This window comes from Nomascus leucogenys, chromosome 5 (genome assembly GCF_006542625.1).
Source record: "Nomascus leucogenys isolate Asia chromosome 5, Asia_NLE_v1, whole genome shotgun sequence".
NCBI classification, from domain to species: domain Eukaryota; kingdom Metazoa; phylum Chordata; class Mammalia; order Primates; family Hylobatidae; genus Nomascus; species Nomascus leucogenys.
This window is the reverse complement of record NC_044385.1, coordinates 42977527-42999110: the sequence shown is the minus strand read 5'-3', so window position 1 is coordinate 42999110 and position 21584 is coordinate 42977527. Positions and strand designations below refer to the sequence as shown.

The following is a 21584-nucleotide window of genomic DNA, read 5'->3' as shown; positions in this document are numbered from 1 at the left end:
AAAAAAAAAAAGACTTTCGCCAGGCGCGGTGGCTCATGCCTGTAATCCCAGCACTTTGGGAGGCCAAGGCAGGCGGATCACAAGGTCAGGAGATCAAGACCATCCTGGCTAGCACAGTGAAACCCTGTCTCTACTAAAAATACAAAAAAATTAGCCGGGCGTGGTGGCGGGCACCTGTAGTCCCAGCTACTCGGAGAGGCTGAGGCAGGAGAATGGCGTGAACCCGGGAGGCGGAGCTTGCAGTTAGCCGAGATTGCGTCACTGCACTGCAGCCTGGGTGACAGAGCGCGACTCCGTCTCAAAAAAAAAAAAAAGTTTCACAGCTACAGAACAATGCTGATGAATATAAAATATCACTTTTGAGAAAGACTTTTCTATATTGGCTTTACCATTTCTTGGTCTAGCCACATCCCTTCTTGTCTGAATATATGGGATCTCATAACTAGAAATGAGTAAAACTTGGCCAGCCACGGTGGCTCACACCTGTAACCCCAACACTTTGGAAGGCCGAGGCGGATGGATCACTGGAGGTCAGAATTTCAAGACCAGACTGGCCAACATTGGCAAAACCCCATTTCTACTAAAAATACAAAAATAGTCAGGTGTGGTGGCGCACACCTGTAATCCCAGCTACACCAAAGGCTGAGGCAGGAGAATCGCTTGAACCCGGGAGATGGAGGTTGCAGTGAGCCGAGATCATGCCATTACACTCCAGCCTGGGAAACAGCGAGACTCTGTCTCAAAAAAAAAAAAAAAAAAGAAAAGAAAAGAAAAAAGAAAAGAATAAAACTTGAAAATGGCATCTTGGACACAAAGTAGAAGATTCTTTATTGAAGTTACAAGAAATTGTGTCATTACCATAGCTATGTGCAAAAATGCTTTTCACTTTATTATTAGTAGGCTTGCCTACCTGAAATGTAAGTAAGAATATTTAGATAATAAGTTTAAGGCTTTAATAATATTGATAACTACTGAAAAGGTGTATGCTAGCTCTATAACAATAACATCATAAATGTTTTCTAATTCATTACAGAAAGATTTATTATGGCACTGCAAAGGCAAAAATAATTTACATTGAGATTGGTTTCATGCTCACATTTTTAAAAGAAGACTAAATTATCCTAACATATTTACATCTCATTTTTCTATTTAATGTCATAATTATTTTCATATTTTATTAAAAATCTCTATAATTCTAATGCCCTAGATTTTCATGTAATCCTTTCTAATACTGATCTTATGTAGAAACCTATTTTTTACATTTTAATAAACACTGCTTTATGTTCTGCTTTTAAAATTTAATTTTATATCCAAAATATTTTGCTGTTGAAAACGAATAAAGCTAGAGGACTCATACTTTCTGATTTCAAAACTTACTACAAAGATACAGTAATCAAAATGGTGTGGCACTAGCATGAAAACAGACAAATAGAACAATAGAATAGAATGGATAGCCCAGAAATAAATCCTTGCCTATATGGTCAAATGATTTTCAACAAGGGTGCCAAGATCATTCAATGAGGGCAAGGACAGTCTTTTCAACAAATGAGGCTGGGAAAACAATATCCATCTGCAAAAGAATACATTTGGGCTCTTATCTTATGCAATACATAAAAATTAACACAAACTGAAGACCTAAACATGCTAAAATTATAAAACTCTAAGAAGAAAACATAGGGGAAAGCTGACGCTGGATCTGGCAATGGTTTCTTGGATATGACAAAAGCACAAGCAACAATCAAATAAACTGGAATTCATCAAAATTAAAAACTTTTGTCCATCAAAGGACACTACCAACAGAATGAAAAGGCAATTCATGAAATGGGAGAAATTATTTGCAAATCACATATACAAAAAGGGATTAATATTTAGAGCATATAAAGAACTCCTACAATTCAACAACAACAAAACAAATCACCAGATTTTTTAAATGGGCAAAGGAATCATCAAATGATCATCTCTCTAAAGAAGATACATAGAAGGCCAATAAGCAAATGAAGAGATACTCAACATCACTAATCATTAAGGAAAGACAAATCATAACCTCAGTGAGATACCACCTCACACCCATTAGGATACCTATTATCAAAAAAACAGAAAATGACAAGTGTTGGTGAGTATCTGGAGAAACTGGAACCCTTGTGCATTGTTGATAGGAACATAAAATGCATAAAATGGTGAAGCCATTGTGAATAATAGTATGGTAATTTCTCAAAAAAGCAAATCTAGAATTCTATATGATCTAGCAATTCCAGCTTCTGGGTATAGAACCAAAAGAATTAAAAGCAGAGACTCAAACAGGTATGTATGACAATGTTCATAGCTGCTCACAATAGCCGAAAGGTAGAAACAACCCAAATGTCAATTGACAGAAAAACAGATAAACAAAATGTGGTAAATACATACAAGGGAATATTTAGTCTTAAAAAAGAGTAAAATTCTGGCACATGCTATACATGAATGAATCTTGAAGACATTGTGCTAAGTGAAATCAGCCAGACACAAAAGGACAAATATTGTATGATTCCACTTATATGAGGTACTTACAGTGGTCAAATTCAGAGAGACAGAAAGTAGAATAGTGGTTGCCAGAGGCTGTGGGGAGGGGGAAATGGGGAGTCATTGTTTAATGAATAGAGTTCCAGATGAAAAAGTTCTGGAGATGTATGGTGGTGGTAGTGATGGTTGTACAACAGTGTGAATGTACTTAGTGATACAGAACTGTATACTTAAAAATGAGTAAAATGGTACATTTTATGTTTTGTATATTTTATCACAGGACAAACCATTTTGCTATGCAATATTCACAATTTCAATTTAAATGGTTCTAGGATTAAAAATTGAGTTGGGGCCGGGCATGGTGGCTCACTCCTGGAATCCCAACACTCTGGGAGGCCAAGGTGGGTGGATCACCTGAGGTCAGGAGTTCAAGACCAGCCTGACCAACATGGTGAAACCCCATCTCTACTAAAAATACAAAAATTAGCCGGGTGTGGTGGTGGGCACCTGTAATCCCAGCCTCAGGAGGCTGAGGCAGGAGAATTGCTTGAAACCGGAAGGTGGAGGTTGCAGTGAGCTGAGATCGTGCCACTGCATTCCAGCCTGGGTAACACGGAAAAACTCCATTTAAAAAAAACAAAAACATTGAGTTGGTATACCATTATTTAGTTAACTATTTCTAAAATGTTAAGACATTTAGGTCATTTCTAATTTCTTATCACAACATTAATAGAATACTGTTTTGTCAAAATGTTTTTCTTCTGATGAATCATTTCCTTGAGAAGAACTTCTGGGCAAAAATGTATGTATATTCTTAAGGCTATTGACATGTGTTCCCATACTGCTTTATAAAACAGTACTGCCAATTTTACAATACCACCAATGGTATATAATGTAATAATTTTACCATTATTTGGTTAGTATTGTTTTATTGTGAAAAAAATTGGGTGATGTGGGATGATTTCATAAGCAAGGTGTGGGTACATAAAGCATTCATTATGGTATTCCATATATTTGTATATGCCTCAAGTATTTGATAGTAAAAATGGTATTGTAGTAACTTCTGCATTAATTGAATTTGATTATTAATACTAAGGCTGAACATTTCCCTCATGTGTTTATTATTTTTTCTTTTGTATAAATTACCCATTTTCCTATTCTCATAACTCTATTGCAGACTTAGCATTTTTCTTACATATTTTAATAAATTATTTTGACTATTTTAGATATTAACCACTCTGTGAGTGTTAATGAATGTATTTTCTCTATTTCCTTTTATTTTCATTTTGGTTATTTCTCAATTTATACAAGTTTTCTATTTTTATCTTTATCTTTTCTTTGGAAATTTCTTCTTAAACTGCATTTTAAGATTCTATCTTTATAAACTGAACCATACTCAAGCTTTCAGTCAGTCATTAATCACCTGCACTGTCACACCTTTGGGGTATACAAGATATGTGTATTTTTAATTCTAAGAAATTAAGATGTGACCTTAACTTACTGAAATTTATCTTGTTAAGTATATTGCCCATGACAGAAACAAGTCATTATCTATGATATTTCAACAACATCCCTATGAGGCAGTATGGGGTAGATATGAATTAGTCATTTTAATAAAACAGAAAAATTGAGGTAGCCAGAGGTTACGTGGGTTCAGAGTTTTATAAGGAGTTTGTAGCAATATTAGGTCTAGAGTCCAAGACCTTTGGCCTCTACATTTAGACCATGTTTCTAAAAGAAAATGTACTCAGGGTACGAATTCAAATTTTTTATTATCTGTGATACAATGAGGTTCAAACTTGGGCTTGTAGCAGAAGCTGAAGTTCAACTATTTTTTTTTTTTTTTTTGAGATGGAGTCTCGCTCTGTCACCCAGGCTGGAGTGCAGTGGCGCCATCTCGGCCCACTGCCACCTCCACCTCCCAGGTTTCAGCAATTCTCCTGCCTCAGCCTCCCGAGTAGCTGGGATTACAGGGGCTTGCCACCATGCCCAGCTAATTTTTCGTATTTTTAGTAGAGACAGGGTTTCACTATGTTGGCCAGGCTGGTCTCAAACTCCTGACCTCAAGTGATCTGCCCACCTCGGCCTCCCAAAGTGTTGGGATTACAGGCGTGAGCCACTGCACCTGGCCCAAGTTCAACTATTAATGATGAATAATGATACACAGACTTTCATTTAGCTTCCCTGTAAATCTCTTGGATGGGCATATATATGGACTAACACCAGATGCTGGCATTATCTCAGACCCAGTTGCCCTTAATATAATCAACATGACCTCGGATGGTGCTGACTGCTAAAGAATAGAAATGAAAGAAATGTTATACAGTATTTAGACAAGTTACACTTTGAGACAGTTTGAATTATGATTCCGACATTAAATGGAAAACATTTAAATGCTTTCAATCAGTTTTGATTGTAGCATCAGATGGAATTTCATCCAATGTATTTTATATATTTTATATTTACCTATTTGGAATGGTAAAGGATAATACTTTAGAATTACAGACGTGTAACAGTAGAAGAAATCTAAAAAGCAATCTAGTCCAGACTTCTCTTCTGATTGACAAAAAGGTCTGAAAAATAAAGTGATATATGTGAAAAGCTACAGTTCTCAATTGACTGCAGAACTAGAACCAAAACCTAGGTCTCCTTACTTTCTCTCCAGTGTGTAAGTTATTCTAAGTTCTGTTCTATTTCACATTTAAATATCTGCAGTGTTTTTTAAGCCAGTTTTTAAAATAAACTTTATGAATATATCATTACAATAAAGTATGGTAAGGCATTATCATTCGGGATTCCATACATTTAAGTGTTAAGATAAACTTAATTATTTGGTTTTCTTACTTTAAAAATGTAGAATTTAGTAGCTGCAAAATTTCTTACATTTGTACTGTAATCATCAGCACAGCAGCCCTACCCCCAGCTTTAAAAAAATGGTTAAATTAAGCTTTAAAAGATAATGTACTTTGCCTGGTACATTGGTAGTAAAGATAATTTGTGCCATTTAGGAAACTCAAAGATGGAAGAATTTTTCGATGTGCTGATGCTACCTCTGGGGCACTGCCACAGATTAGCAGGACATGCCTTTATAAAATTTAACTGGGGAGCAAGTTAAACATTTTTATTATAAGTCTTTCCTAAGTTCCATGTCTAGGAAATAATGCTATAATAGAAGAGAATTTGTGAGTTTCTTTGGAAAGACAGCCAAACTACATACTATAACATTAAATATGGATTAATATAGCTGGAAAATGATAGAACAACAGTTATTAAAGTAAGACAAATACCACATTATTTATATCAGCCAAACTTCTGTGTAATAAATACATCAATTTGAATTCTAAATAACTTCGCTAGGAGAACTTATAGCTCCTACTGTTCAAAAGGAAACATTCAACTTAAGATCTGCCAGAGTTATTCAACATACAATGCTTATTCAACTTAAAATTTCCTTTCAAGGCTGGGTGCGGTGGCTCACGCCTGTAATCCCAGCACTTTGGGAGGCCGAGGTGGGCAGATCACGAGGTCAGGAGTTAGAGACCGCCTGGCCAATATGGTGAAACCCTGTCTCTACTAAAACTACAAAAATTAGCCAGGTGTGGTGGTGCACGCCTGTAGTCCCAGCTACTCGGGAGGCTGAGGCAGGAGAATCACTCGAACCTGGGAGGCAGAGGTTGCAGTGAGCCAAGATGGTGCCACTGCATGCCAGACTGGGCAATAGAGTGAGACTCCATCTCAAAAAAATATATATATATATTCTTTCAAACAAATAGACTTTCAATCATACAAAGCTTTTTCTCTGGGACCTAGACTAAAATGTTATGAACTAAAAGAAGAAATTACTGACAAATTGGCTGGCTCATTCAAATAAATCAATTTGAAAGGATTACAGATTAAGCTGACAGTTTGAGTATTAAGAGAAAAATGAAAGAAGGTTGAGTTTTGAAAATAATTTTAGAATAAGAGTAAGAAATTCCACGTATGATATAATTTTTTGACATTATAAAGCAGAAATAAAATAATAGCTTGTAATTCTTATATAGGGCATGAGGTGGTGCTGTATTCTATCAATTCAGGTAAATTCATATAAGTGCAAACTGAACTGTTATTTCCTTTATTTGTCATATACGAATTACACTTATTTTCATTCATAATATATAAGGAAATGCTGAAAAGTACAAAACCAAATACTAAAGCAAAAAATTCTAGTTATCAAAACAAATATATCAGTATAGTCACATTTTTCTTGGAACACTGTAGTGAATGAAAATGATTTGTTTTAACATACAAATTCTGTATTATTAAAATTTTCAGTGAGAAAGAATTATTAAGCAGTAGATCTGCCATAGATTTAGTCAGAGGAGGAACTCATCACTATCATTATCATCGCTATTGTTTTTTATAAAGATTTCCTATGTCACATACTTATTAGGAAGCTATTTGCTTTGCGGTATGACAAGACAGGTAGGTAACCAGTTGTTACACTTTTTGTTATTAAATAATTGTAAACTATACATACTTAAAACATAAAAGGTTAAATAGATAATTTATGAAGGGTAAAATTGATGTGGGCTGAAACCTAATTGACAGGTTGAATTGATCAACATTTTGAAAATGTGGGAAACTTATAAGAAAATTATTATCTGGAGCTTTCACAAAAATTAACAGATAATGAACCATTTGGAATTTCAAATGTTTATATTTGTATTGCCATATATAGACATAAGTATAACATAAAAATGGTATACAATGTAGATGCTATATGTTTTGACATTTATAATATATAGGTTGTAAAACATATGTGTGTGATGTGTGTGCATATGTTGGACTATATATATGTATAAAACATAAATGTAGGCATACTGTAAGAATCTGAATATAGGAAGTATTGCATCTCTGGAGTTTACAACTGATAGTCTGGGGCTTACTCTAATTCTAGACATGACTGGTCTTAGCAAGAAAGGTGAAGCTATTCCTCTCTGAAAGGAAAATTCCTGACGTTCCTTGACCATCACAGAACCTAAGTAAATGGACAGAATTCAGGATTTTAAAAAGAATAATAATATAGTAACTAAGTATGGCCAATAGAAAGTAATATATGTATAGTACCTGTAAGGATCTTATTTTCCTTTTGTAATTCAAGTCCTTTACCAATTGTGTGGTTTTATGGTTTACAACACAGCTTACCCTTACCTATCACAACAATTTTCTAATTTCTGAAAAGTCCCTCCTTCTCTGTCCCAATTCCATACTTTTCTGTTCCACATGAAGTTGAGATACCCAAACTTGTTTAAAATAAATTTAAAGGGCCGGGCGCGGTGGCTCACGCTTGTAATCCCAGCACTTTGGGAGGCCGAGGCGGGCAGATCACGAGGTCAGGAGATCGAGACCACGGTGAAACCCCGTCTCTACTAAAAATACAAAAAATTAGCCGGGCGTGGTGGCGGGCGCCTGTAGTCCCAGCTGCTCGGAGAGGCTGAGGCAGGAGAATGGCGTGAACCCCGGAGGCGGAGCTTGCAGTGAGCCGAGATTGCGCCACTGCACTCCAGCCTGGGCGACAGAGCGAGACTCCGTCTCGAAAAAAATAAAATAAAATAAAATAAAATAAAATAAATTTAAAGTATCTGGAAAATTAATTTAACAATCCTTTCAGTAATTTATTCTTTACCTTCACAACCAAGTACTTTTCAGAATGGTTATAAAACCTCAGAAATATATGAAATTTATGAAATAAAAAAAGAAAACTTCAAGTATTACAGTTCTTTTAGAATTTGTCTAGCAGGTTCTCTGTTTTTCCAGAAAACCCCCCAAGAAGAAACAAGACTTAAAGAAAAATGTGGCCAGGCGTGGTGGCTCACATCTGTAATCCCAGCACTTTGGGGGGCCAAGGCAGGCAGATCACTTGAGGTCAGGAGCTCGAGACCAGCCTGGCCAACATGGTGAAACCTCATCTCTACAAAAAACACAAAAATTATCCAGGCATGGTGGCATGCACCTGTAATGCCAGCTACTTGGGTGGCTGAGGGAGGAGAATCACTTGAACCTGGAAGGTGGAGGTTGCAGTGAGCCAAGATCCCACCTGCATTCCAGCCTGGGTGACAGAGTGAAACTCTGTCTTAAAAAAAATGCACAAATAAATAAAAATGTAAACAAAGAACTGAATGCTGCTGAATAACAAAAGGGTCACTTACTAAAAAAAAATAATTTCAGCTCATCTAAGAAATAGATAGCAAGCAATAGTAGGCAATATCAGGATCAGAAACAAGATATTAAAAGGTAAGATATACAGAGCTATCAATTATTTCCAAAAGACATTACATTTTATATGAAACTCACAGAATTAAAAAGTTGATAGTATGCCCTTTTGTTTTAATCGTTAAATTATCCTAGTACCTTTTACCTAATTCCCAATTATCATCTACACCATTCCCTGATCTTGACTTACATACAAAACTTAAGTAGTCTGTTTGTTAAATAATCGTTATGACTTACAGACTAATTTTGGCATTTTTCTATTACACCTGCCCCTACCTTATTACATTTAAGTACTATCCTAGGCCAAGTTATCATCACTTTATATTTGGAAAACTCTATCGGCCTCTTAGATGGTGTCTCTGAGGTCTCTATATATAATACAACAGTAGATTAACTTTTCTTAAACTATACTTTCATCATGTCATTCCCATACAAGCATCCAGTTATTTCTTAGTTCTATAATAATATTAATACTAGTATTTATTGTCCTTTGTATATAATAAATAGTATTAACATTATTAACACTATTCTTTATTAATGTCCTTGGCATTGTGCTAAATGTTTTACATATGTTTACATACGATTTAAATCTTTCCAAAGCACACTAAATATAATTATTCCCTATTTATGGGTAAGAAAATTGAAACTCTGAAGGGCTGCTGACAAATACACCCAAGGTCACATAGTTATTAAGTGATAAAGCTAAGATTCAAGCCCAGGTAGATCTCTATCCAAAACTCTAGATCACTAATCTAATAACATCTAGAACACTGGCACAGAGTAGTCATTCAATAAATATTCGTTGAATAAATGAATGAATAAATACTATGCTACACTACCTTGGTATACTGTTAATAGTCAAATGAAAATTTATATTTTTAAATTCAAGCTCATATTTTACACTAAGCAAAATAACTGGCACACATTACATGCTTAGTGAATATTTGTTGAATTGAACTAAATTTTAAAAATTATATTGGTATGAGCCCAACTAATGACACAGAGACAAAGTCTTACTAAATTAATATAATACACATTAATATTTATTTATATCTCTCTTTACAGTGGCTAAAATTACATTTATTTGTGCTTTTGAATCAGGTAAACCATAATTTTTTTTGTTTGTTTGTTTGTTTTTGAGACGGAGTCTCGCTCTGTCGCCCAGGCTGGAGTGCAGTGGCGCAATCTCGGCTCACTGCAAGCTCCGCCTCCCGGGTTCACGCCATTCTCCTGCCTCAGCCTCTCCGAGTAGCTGGGACTACAGGCGCCCGCCACCACGCCCGGCTAATTTTTTGTATTTTTAGTAGAGACGGGGTTTCACCATGGTCTCGATCTCCTGACCTCGTGATCCGCCTGCCTCGGCCTCCCAAAGTGCTGGGATTACAAGCGTGAGCCACCGCGCCCGGCCCAGGTAAACCATAATTATTGAACTAAGTTAATTTTATTAATAATTAATTTAGTTGCAAAATACAAAAAGGTTCCATTGGTGGAAAATAATATTGTTGAAACACTAAATATTGTGTATGAACATGTTGGACATGCACACCAAATTGCTTAGGGTGTATAGATTCCTAAACAGTCTGAACAAAATTCCTTGGAGATAATGTTTTAAAATTTTAATATAGAACAAATGTCACTGCCTAGCAATTTAAAGATATAAGGGACTTCAGAGTTCAATAACAAATACAGAGTTGTTATTTGAAACAAAAATGTGGCTCTTGAGAACAATCAGTTCAGTTTTCTAACAGCAGTTACAGTATGTGGTCATAACCATTTTTTCCCCTTTTACAGAGGTCTCTAGGTGCACATTTTTAATGTATCCTAGCAGTTTCCAGTTAATGTTTTATATTTCTGTAGCTATTATTTTCCGTTGAAAGAAAACTAGTAAAGGTTGAGTCTAGAAAGGGAAAACAAAGAAAGAAGATCAATATTAACACTCTACAAATATTGACTTAGAAAAGTGACTTTGTTGTCATTCTCTCATAGGAATTGAAATTGAATGAATGATTTATTTGTAAGAAACACCTATGGTAAATATTTGTTAAACAAAACAAAAAATTTGCTTGCCAAAGGATATAACTTGATGATAATCTACTCATCAAGTTATAAAACTTGAGTGTTACCATTTTCAAACTGAAGACCTTATAATAATATTCATCATTTTTAATTTAAAAGTATTACACTAGCTTACAGGTAGAAATTACACAGAAAAACCTCAAATTACTGCCATAAACTTTACTGGTTCCCTGTAGACACTGCACAGTTATTAATAAACTTAATGTCAAATTTTTTTCAGAAAAAGTCATCTCTGTTAACTTAAAATACTATACCTTTATTAAATTTGGCTCCGTTAACTTTGAGTTTCGGTTACCATTAGCCCCCATGGTAATTGTGAAAGAAACAGATGTTTTGAACTTCCTGGTTGCTGACAGTAAAGAACTCCTGGTGTCACCTGCAACAAGGAATGATTATTTGGTCTCACATTATGAAAAGTTGTCAATAGGAGTTTTTTCCAAACACAGTGCAGTATAAAAGATCTACTGTATTACTTTGACTCTCTTTGTTCTCCCTATTGAAATAATGTCAGAAGTTTTATATTTATCAGGCTTTAATGGTCCCTAATTTATGGGCTTCTAATAAGAATTCTTATTTCAATATGTCACTTTTCAGTCTGAAATTTTAGTTTTAATAAAATATAATGAGCATAGCTAAGTCAAGTTCCATAATGAAATTTTACTTCAATAGATTTTTACAGCTAAGAGAGTCTAGAAATAGTAGCTAACAAAAGTTAGATTCTCATTTGCTTTATCACTGATAAGCTGAAATGGAAGGAAAAATTTATCTGAATATGACTCTTCATTTCTGATCAAGAAATTCTTAGTGTTAAAAGTAAATACCTTTATTTGAGAATGTTTCTGGATCAGTTTTTCTTATGATTTTTGGTGATGGTTTTGGTACTTGTGATGGGTCCCTTTCAGGGGACCCTTCGATGTGGTTTCCAAACTGGTGACGCATCAATTTACTGTCAACCTCTAGTTTTTCTAGTGTAGTCTTGAGACACTGCTCATTGGTTGTCATATATAATTTACAAAACTGCAGGAAAAAAAAAAGTCCAGTGGGTAAAACATTCAATCATACATTGGGGAAGAGGAGAAAGCAAATGCACATTAGTAGGCAAGGAATAGACTGACAGATGGAATATATTTCCTATTGATGGTTACGCATTTTATTTTTTTGAATCAGATTGACCAGCCTCAAGTGACCTAGTGAAATGTAGCCGTGATTCAATGAGGAGGTCATACTCTGAGTGAAAATAAAACGTTACACAAGGAGAGGTGATTTATTATTATTTTTTTTACAAGATGTGTAGACTTGCATTTGTTCACAATAATTTTTATGATTCTTCCACCCCAGAAAAGGTACATTTCTGAGTAGAGTCTCTATGTTTATGTGTGTATCTGTCTGTGTGTGTGAGCACACATGTTTTTTAATTTGGTTATATTATTTTTAATGTAGTCATCAGATTGCAATTATGGGACTGGAAAAATTAAATTTCATGCACAATATTTAAGGATGTCATTGCCAATATTAAAAAGATGCATCCCTTTAAAAATAATCTGCTGACATGTTTATTAGTTGACATGTTAACTGATTTAATTGTTTCACAATGTATACATATATCAAAAATATTGCATGTACACTGTAAATATATACAATTTTTATTTGTCAATTATACCTTAATAAAGCTGGGGAAAAATAAAAACACTTTTCCGACACGGTATGTAAATTTACATCAATGTGAGCTTATGTACCTTGATGTAGTCAAATTTGCCATCAGCATTTACATCAGCCAAATTTATTATGGCATTTACTTCTTCTCGAGTCATCTTCTCACCTCTCTGAAAAAAAAAAAAAACAACAAGATTTATTTTAAAGCAACATGATTACTACTTTGTTATTCATGGGGATAGTGGAAGCACATTTTAATCTTTTCCACAAGTAAGTTTGAATGTATTACTTCATTATAAATCATGAGTATTATATATAAAGAAAGAATGAGGTGGCTATATAAATTTCACAATTTTATTAAATTTTGTGAAAGTATGCTGAATTTCAGTTTACTAAATAGTAACTACCAACTGAATAGTACAGAGTCAGTTATAATTGCTATTGAGTTTAGGGGAATATTTTCTAACATTGTACCAAAAAACAGAATGGATTCCTAATCCCATTTATACTTGGTTTTCCTTTTACTTATCACATATGGAACTATCACTGATTTTCAAAGAGTTCTGGACAGGAACGAATTAAATAGGAGCACAAGGGGATGGTAACGTAAGCTCAATTTTATACTTTATCTTTTATTTACAAAGAACATTTCATCCAGAAGGATTCCTAAGTACTTTATAAATAACATGTAAGTAATTCATTTCACCTCTCAATGAAATAGTTATTTTTAATGTGGACTTTGGTAGTCAAAGCTAGATTCCAAGCTGTTTTAGAAAATATGCATATTACAAAACAGTTTTACAGTTTTACAGATCTTACCTTTGTTAGAAATTTATAAAGGTCAGTGTGTAAAATACAGCCATCATCATTTACATCTAATTGCTTAAATGATTTTAGTAGTTCTGCTTTTGAAGTAGGTTTTTCCTTCCTTAAAATTATACAAAAATCATCAAAATTCAGTTTGGCAGTTTGAGGAGTCCAATACTTATTAATGGTCTTTTGGGATGGATTTCTTCCTGCATGCTGAAGAGCTGCCCAACAAAACAAGTATTATTTGTGATTGTAACACCTGGAATTTGTTCTTAAGCGCATTTTTTTCTTCAAATCATTACATATTATGATATTTAAAAAACACTATACATATACCAGTACATTACTTTGGTGTTGATTTATCTAGTGATACCAAGATAGGCCAGACTTTGAAAAATAAAAATATTTATGCCACCACCTAAAGATTCTTTAATTATTAATGCCAGAATTAAATAGATTTTCCTTATTCTGACAGTTTGGTTCTCAACCTACATGGTTTAAATAACTAACAATATCTGATTACTTAAGAGCTTCTAAAAGCTCTTCTAAAAGCTTTTAAACAAAATACAAGATTAAAAACAACCATCTACCTAATCGTTTGGGGGACAAAAGGATAACACAAAAAGTATAAATTAGTACTTTTTCTGGCTAAATAAATACCTTAATGACTATTCAGCCGTAAAGGAGGAAATCCTGTCATTTGCAACAACATGGATGAACCTGGAGGACAACATGTTAAGTGAAATAAGCCAGACGCTGAAGACAAATACAGCATATCTCACTTGTGTGGAATCTTTAAAAAAAGTTAATATCATAGAAGTAGAGAACAGATCAGTGGTTACCAGAGACTGGGAAGGGGAACTGTAAGTACTACCTAAGTACTCTGGGGGTAGGGGAGGATGGGGAGAAGTTGGTCAATGGGTACAAAGTTACAATCAGATAGTGGGAAATAGGTTCTGCTATTCTATGGCACAGTATGGTGACAATAGTTAGCATTAAGGTACTGTGTATTACAAAATAGCTAGAAGAGAGGCTTTTGAATGGTCTCACCACAAAGGAAAGATAAATGCACGCAGCGATGGATATACTAACTTGATTTGATCATTATACAATATATAAATGTACTGAAATGTCAAATTGTACCCCATAAATACATACAATGTGTGAATTTAAAAAACAAGTATCTTTATGAAATGAGAAAATCATTCATTTAAGAATATCAATGTCAACAAGGCATGATATCTAAAATGTTCATCTTTGCTAGGTACTAAGCTTTCAAAAACATTAATCATGTTCCAAATGTCAAATATATGCACATAAAGTATCCCTTTGCAGTTATGGTCCTGCTAAAAATCAAGAATGTCAATATACTGTGAGAGAAGATTATTATAGAGATGCTGTGGTAAAACTACTCTTCATTTTTAACCATATTCTTCTATCTATGAAGAGCAAAGAAGTACATGTGAGAAAAGCTTTGTATATTTAGGTATGTCATATCACACTAAAACAAAATGGTTAAAGCAACTGCAGATATTTTGAACAGTTGAATAGAAGTAACTTGGTAATTTGCAAATAAATCTTTGCATACTGAAATATAACATTTTCTAAAATGAACCAATGATAAATTTCCTAAGCACCACAGAAGGAATTAACAAATTTTAAAAGATACAACTGTCCTGAATTGTACTGCCAAATTCTATTACAAAATCTTATATTGTATAGTTCCAACTATCTTTATAGAAATTCACAAGATCTGTGCATCACCCATCAGCATCAAAAAATGATAATCTGGATATTGTACAATTTAATGTAATAAGGACCAGTAAGTATAAAACAATTTCACTGAAGAAATATCCCCATGGAAACAGAAACCAGATCAGGGTAATAAATACAGATATAAGTGAGTCAGTTATATTGAACATTATTGTGCACAAGTATAGTATAGGGTGATTTTTGTTCATCAATACAAACTTTTTAGTTCCAAAGAAATTTTATAATCTAGACTGGTGTGGTGGCTCACACCTGTAATTTGGGTTTACAATTACACTTTGGGTGGATGAGGTGGGCAGGTCACCTGAGGTCAGGAGTTCGAGACCAGCCTGGCCAACATGGTGAATCCCTGTCTCTACTAAAAATACAAAAATTAGCCAGGCCTGGTGGCATGCGCCTGTAATCCCAGCGACTCAAGAGGCTGAGGCAGGAGAATCACTGGAACCTGGGAGGCAGAGATTGCAGTGAGCCGAGATTGAGCCACTGCGCTCCAGCCTGGGTGACAGAGCAAGACTGCATCTCAAAAAAAGAAATTTTATTTTATTATTATTATTATTATTTTGAGATGGAGTTTTGCTCTTGTTGCCCAGGCTAGAGTGCAATGGTGCAATCTCGGCTCACTGCAACCTCCGCCTCCCAGGTTCAAGCGATTCTCCTGCCTCAGCCTCCTGAGTAGCTGGGATTACAGGCATGCACCACCATGCCCAGCTAATTTTGTACTTTTAGTAGAGACGTGGTTTCTCCATGTTGGTCAAGCTGGTCTCAAACTCCCGACCTCAGGTGATCCTCATGTCTCGGCCTCCCAAAGTGCTGGGATTATAGGCGTGAGCCACCACACCCGGCAAGAAATTTTATAATCTAAATAGGAAGTCTACATCTGAGTGTAAAATTGCTATCTATGGCCATAACTTACGGGTTATAATATACTAAAAATCCATAAATAAAATTATCTTCTCCTCTAGATTATGCCAGTGACTTTCAGAGCTAATAGAAGTTGCAGTTGTGGTAACCCCCATCTTCCATACACCTATAAAGGCTTTGTGGAAATTCGTTGCATTGGAGATAATATAAATGTTTTTATTCCCACGGTTTTATTTTGGATGTCGACAAAAGCCCTGATTACCATGGTGCCCTAGCAACAACAGGTAAGTATTTTGCCTAGTGTGTAAATGAACTATTCCTTAATTCAGCTGTTCACAGAATCAAAGAAATGGCATATGTGGGTAGGTAGCCAACTCCTTCCCTTTAAAAGCTGGAAATACAAGTAGATGTAAATGAAGTTGTAATTTTTTTTTTGCCTCTAAAATATTTTTATTTTAAAAAGGCTTAGTGCGCAAAGATGTTTTTCATATTGAGACACTACTGCTACTAATAATAAAGGAAATAATGTTCAAAGAATCAAGGAGTGGTTAACTGAATCACGGTACATATACAGAATGGATTTACACAACTACTAAATTATTTTTATGACAATGAATATTATATAAAATTTCCTCCAAAATTTCTTCCTTATTGTTAAGCCTAAAGTGCCTTTTTTCTAAGGTTCTTTTTTTTCATCTTTTATTTTTGGAAGTACATAGTAGGTGTATAATATGAGATATTTTGATACACGTATGCAATAATTACATCAGGGTAAATAGGGTATCCATTGCCTCAAGCATTTACCCTTTGTTTCAAACAATCCAATTATACTCTAATTATTTTAAAATGCACACTTAAATTATTTTTTTTACTACTGTCACCCTGTTTTGCTAGCTAATACTAGGTCTTATTCTTTCTATTTTTCTATTTTCTATTTTCTCCCCCCACCCTCACTACCCTTCTCAGCCTCTGGTAACCATCATTTTACTCTCTATCTCCATGAGTTCAATTGTTTTAATTTTTAGCTCCCACAGATAAGAAAGAACATGTGATGTCTGCCTTTCTGTGCCAGGCTTATTTCACTTAATATGATGACCTCCAGTTCTATCCATGTGGTTGCAAATGATAGGATCTCATTCTTTTTTATAGCTGAATGGTACTCCACTGTGTATATGTACCACTTTTAAAATTTTTATCCATTCATCTACTGATTAACTCTTACATTGCTTCCAAATTTGGGCTATTGTGAATAGTGCTGCAGTAACATGGGAGTGTAGATATCTCTTCAATATGCTGATTTCCTTTTGGGTATATACCAAGTAGTAGGGTGCTAGATCCTATGGTAGCTGTATTTTTAGTTTTTTTGAGAAGCCTCCAAACTGTTCTCCACAGTGGTTGTACTAATACACATTCCTACCAACAGTGTAAGAGGGTTCCCTTTTCTCAACATCCTTGCCAGCATTTGAAGTCCACATGAAAGAAAATTATATTTTCTGTTCAGTTTTGAGAAAAAAGGTGTGTAACTTTTTCTCACAAGTGGTAGCTTAGCATATGCTTGCTGCTATCTTTAGTAACAAAGAAAATACTGTTTTAAAAAATGTACTGGTAATTAGAAAAGAACAACTTTCTCAGAATAAAATTAATTATGCCAAAACATGTACTCAGTAAGCAGATGTCCCCATGGCTAAGAAATTGATACAATATATTTCCTACTAACTTTAATCTCTAGGTTTAGAATTAGCTGGATCTAATTATTAAGTTTGATGATAGCAAAAATATCATGTAGCTGTAGATGTTTAAATTTTGACACCATGATATGGATCTTTTGCCAGGGTTTACTTTAAAGTTCTGACATGAGTCTATAATGCCTGTATTATTTATAAACTGACAAAAAAGGAACTTAAAGCTATAGTAATGCTACTGCTGTCTCTGACCTTAAAATGGAAATGCACATGTTATATGTATAAGTGGCAGGAGGATATAGATGAAAGACATAGCAATAAGAAGCAGCTCCGGTTCATGTTACTCCTTTTTAAAGAACAATTTATCTAAAATCAATTATTACAACATTAACAGAGTATTCCACCCTAAAACTAAAAGTGTATACAATACTGAAGAGACAAAAACTGCATTGTTATCCTCCCAGATAATTCATAAGATTGATAGTGCCTTAGTAATACATACACATTGATTCACAAACTAAATGCCATAGTAGTGGAAGGCATGTTAAACTTTTAAACTTAGCAGATTCCTTCTCTTAGTATATTTTCAAAACAGTAACAAAAAAAAACCTCAGATATTTTAGAAATAATGGCAAGTTAGAAGTAATTTTAATTTATTGGCCAGGCATGGTGGCTCACGCCTATAATGCCAGCACTTTGGGAGGCTGAGGCAGGCGGATCACCTGAGGTTAGGAGCTCGAGACCAGCCTGGCCAACATAGCAAAACCCCGTCTGTACTAAAAATACAAAAATTAGCCAGGCATGGTGGCGTGCACCTGTAATCCCAGCTACCCAGGAGGCTGAGGCAGGAGAATCACTGGAACCCAGGAGGCAGAGGCTGCAGTGAGTTGAGATCGCACCACTGCACTCCAGCCTGGAAGACAGAGCAAGACTCCATCTCAAAAAAAAAAAAAAGAATTTATTGGATGTCTGCCTAAATATTTAATGTATATGAATTAAACACAAATACTTAAAATTCAAAATAAGCATTTTAGTAATTTTAAAATTATGTAAATCAAAATTAAACATGACTTTAAAAGTCAGTCACGTGCATTTGCATTTAAACTACTTTACAAATAATGTATTTTATTTAGACATCAAATAAATTTTAATCTTGTCAATTCTTGTATTCCTCAAAACACATTTCCTCAAATAGATCTTATTGGATACAAACTCAAGACACTGTTGCAAAAATATGTCAGGGTTTTGGTTTAAGAAAATTCATTACAAAATTGGCAAAATAACTCAGTTTCTCTACCCATAAAGTTATTAGCCTTGATGAAACTGACATGAGTAGTCGGTGTTATCTAGTACTGTTGTTTACTACTCTCTCATGACTAAAGACCTCCAAATCATTTGATACTCCTGGAAAGGACCAAATTTGGTGGTTTTGGGGACCTTTGTAATGAGAGGAATTTTTAAATGTGATAAAGGACAGAAGCAATAAAAGACAAAACAAAAAATAAAAATAAGAAATAAAAAAACCCAAACTCAATTCTCTTTTAAAAGTTCACTTATCTCTCAGTACTTCACTTTTTCAGACATTCCACCCATTTTTTTATTTTTTTTATTTTTTATTTTTTTTGAGACGGAGTCTCCCTCTGTCACCCAGGCTGGAGTGCAGTGGCGCAATCTCGGCTCACTGCAAGCTCCGCCTCCCGGGTTCACGCCATTCTCCTGCCTCAGCCTCTCCGAGCAGCTGGGACTACAGGCACCCGCCACCACGCCCGGCTAATTTTTTGTATTTTTAGTAGAGATGGGGTTTCACGGTGGTCTCGATCTTCTGACCTCGTGATCCAACCGCCTCGGCCTCCCAAAGTGCTGGGATTACAAGCGTGAGCCACCGTGCCCGGCCCATTCCACCCATTTTTACATATCCTTTACACTTTCCTCAGTATGGGTCAAATTCAGACTAGCGACTTAAGAGGCCAAAAGTGTCTTAATTTTATTATGATAAATCTTAAAGCATCAAAATGAGAATTAAAAATATCTTAAGAAAGTAGTAATTGATAGAAGATTTCAATTACCCATCTAGTTTGTATAAACATTGGAAGTTTTATTTTGTAGTTCCTAGAATATGTAACTATATAATATGACATAATAGCTTACTGTAGTTCCATTGCTCAAGCTTCACTAAGAAACTGGGATGATTCAACAAGCTAATTCTAATTTCAGTCTTTCGGACCTATTTATTAACTTTCAACAAAAAGGCGAAAGATTTAAAAATTTAAAAAATTTACCTAAGTAAAGTTGATCTTTAGAAATAATGTTTTCCAAGCTGCTTTTGAAGACAGTTAAGTAGGCAGCTCTACAATTCATATAAAATATTTCCTCTTCAGTTAGTGGAAATTTCTTTGTTCGAGGACTCTCTGAAGGTGTTGATTTCTGACTGGAGAAAGTTGCATCGCTTCGTGGACTGATCGCCATTCTATTGGAAAATAATTTAAAAATTTGTTTATCAATGTGAATCACTAAAGTGCAAATGTCACCATGTCTTTCAAATACAGGGAGGAGAATCAAGATTTTATACGTGGAAGAAAATTTATAACATATATGAAAAAATCAAGGTATTAAAAGTCTTATATGTGGAAGAAAAATGAATATTATAGTTGTATACGGACGTATTATATATTAAACAAGAATAAGCCCTTGGCAGTTAATTTCTAATTTTAGATATATACATATGTATATATATAATTGTTCAAGTATGTGATAATAGCCAAAAGAACAAAGATATATACAAAAGAAGAATCACTGAACAAAGGAAAAGCACACATCTATTCTCTCAAAATACGAAAGTCAGATAACAGTCTTCATCAGGTTTTTAAGAGGAGCGAATCAGTTAATACATGTGAAGCATATACAATACTGCTTGACACGTAGTACGTGCTAGATAAACTGCAGATAATGAGAAACTCCAGAATAATGAGAATCTGGATATGAGTGGTAGTTGACACCCATCTTCCACAGCAGGATCAACAAGATCATTTCATTAACATCTCAATAATGAAGCCCCACATTTCAAATAGCTATATTTTAAAAGTCTCATTTATAGCATTATCATAGTTTTACTGTGTTCCTTTATTAATAACAATATTTGGGGTTTATATAGCACCTCTGTACATAAGAGCTTAAAGAACTGTCATACGTCTTGTCTTATCTTATCCCTATTACAGTGGTCAGGTAATTTTTTGTCCGTTTTACAGATGAGGAAATTGAGGGGTAGCGATGTCACCCAGCTAGCAGTAGGTGGCAAAAAGCTGTAAATTTCACGAACAGTTTCTTTGTTAATGTGGATATAGGTTTACTGAACAATGGTTACTATGGGGTATTAGATTGTACTGGTGGTCTAACAGCTTCCAATATTACTCTACCCAGCTTTGATTTCTAAAAATACATCTCCAACCTAATAAATTGAATATTTCAAGTTCAATAATAAGATGACACAGGTAGGGTCCCCTTCAGGACTCATTGGATTCCTACTCAGGAGGCCTACATCACTTGCACCTTTCCGAATTATATAGATCATTTACACTTGGGAAAGAAAGATAATAATTGCTTATCATGGATGAAGTACCCTATTTATAATACACAGGCCGCCTACCTGACACTTTCATATTACACCAGATTTAGAAAGACCCAAAGGGATGTGGTGTCACAGTCTGGTTACTGCAAATTGGTATTACTATAATTAAGCATCAGAGTTCTAAACACATATGTGTGCATGCATCTCCTCACAAATGTGAAAGAAAACTGTTTCAAGAAGAAAGGGAGAATGAATTTCACTTTGCAATAAGCAATTTTAAAATGTAAGTATATTTTAGGATCGTCCTCAAATATTCTTTTCAAACAAGGCAACTCCCTCATAGGGAAATCCCAAGAAGAAATGTGCCAGAATTTTATTCTTTTCCTTTCTGTGACGAGAAACCAAACTAAAGC

General features: G+C 34.7%; 1 protein-coding gene and 1 non-coding gene across 4 annotated transcripts in view; one reads left to right on the top strand and one right to left on the bottom strand.

The window, feature by feature from the left end:
- The window catches only part of EFCAB7 (EF-hand calcium binding domain 7), a 65211-nt gene that overhangs the window by 42907 nt on the left and 720 nt on the right, over positions 1 to 21584 (bottom strand). For all 3 annotated transcript variants that reach the window (XM_030812940.1, XM_030812941.1, XM_030812939.1), the window contains exons 2-6: positions 19886 to 20073; positions 13303 to 13514; positions 12567 to 12653; positions 11652 to 11847; positions 11085 to 11206 (exon numbers count right to left, since the gene is read on the bottom strand). In XM_030812940.1, coding sequence (XP_030668800.1) covers positions 11085 to 11206; positions 11652 to 11847; positions 12567 to 12653; positions 13303 to 13514; positions 19886 to 20072 — 804 coding nt within the window. In that variant the 5' untranslated portion in view covers position 20073. The remainder of the gene's footprint in view (positions 1 to 11084; positions 11207 to 11651; positions 11848 to 12566; positions 12654 to 13302; positions 13515 to 19885; positions 20074 to 21584) is intronic.
- On the top strand, positions 8248 to 8307 carry LOC115835281. The gene has a single exon (XR_004030270.1). It is a non-coding gene; the product is annotated as a U7 small nuclear RNA (small nuclear RNA).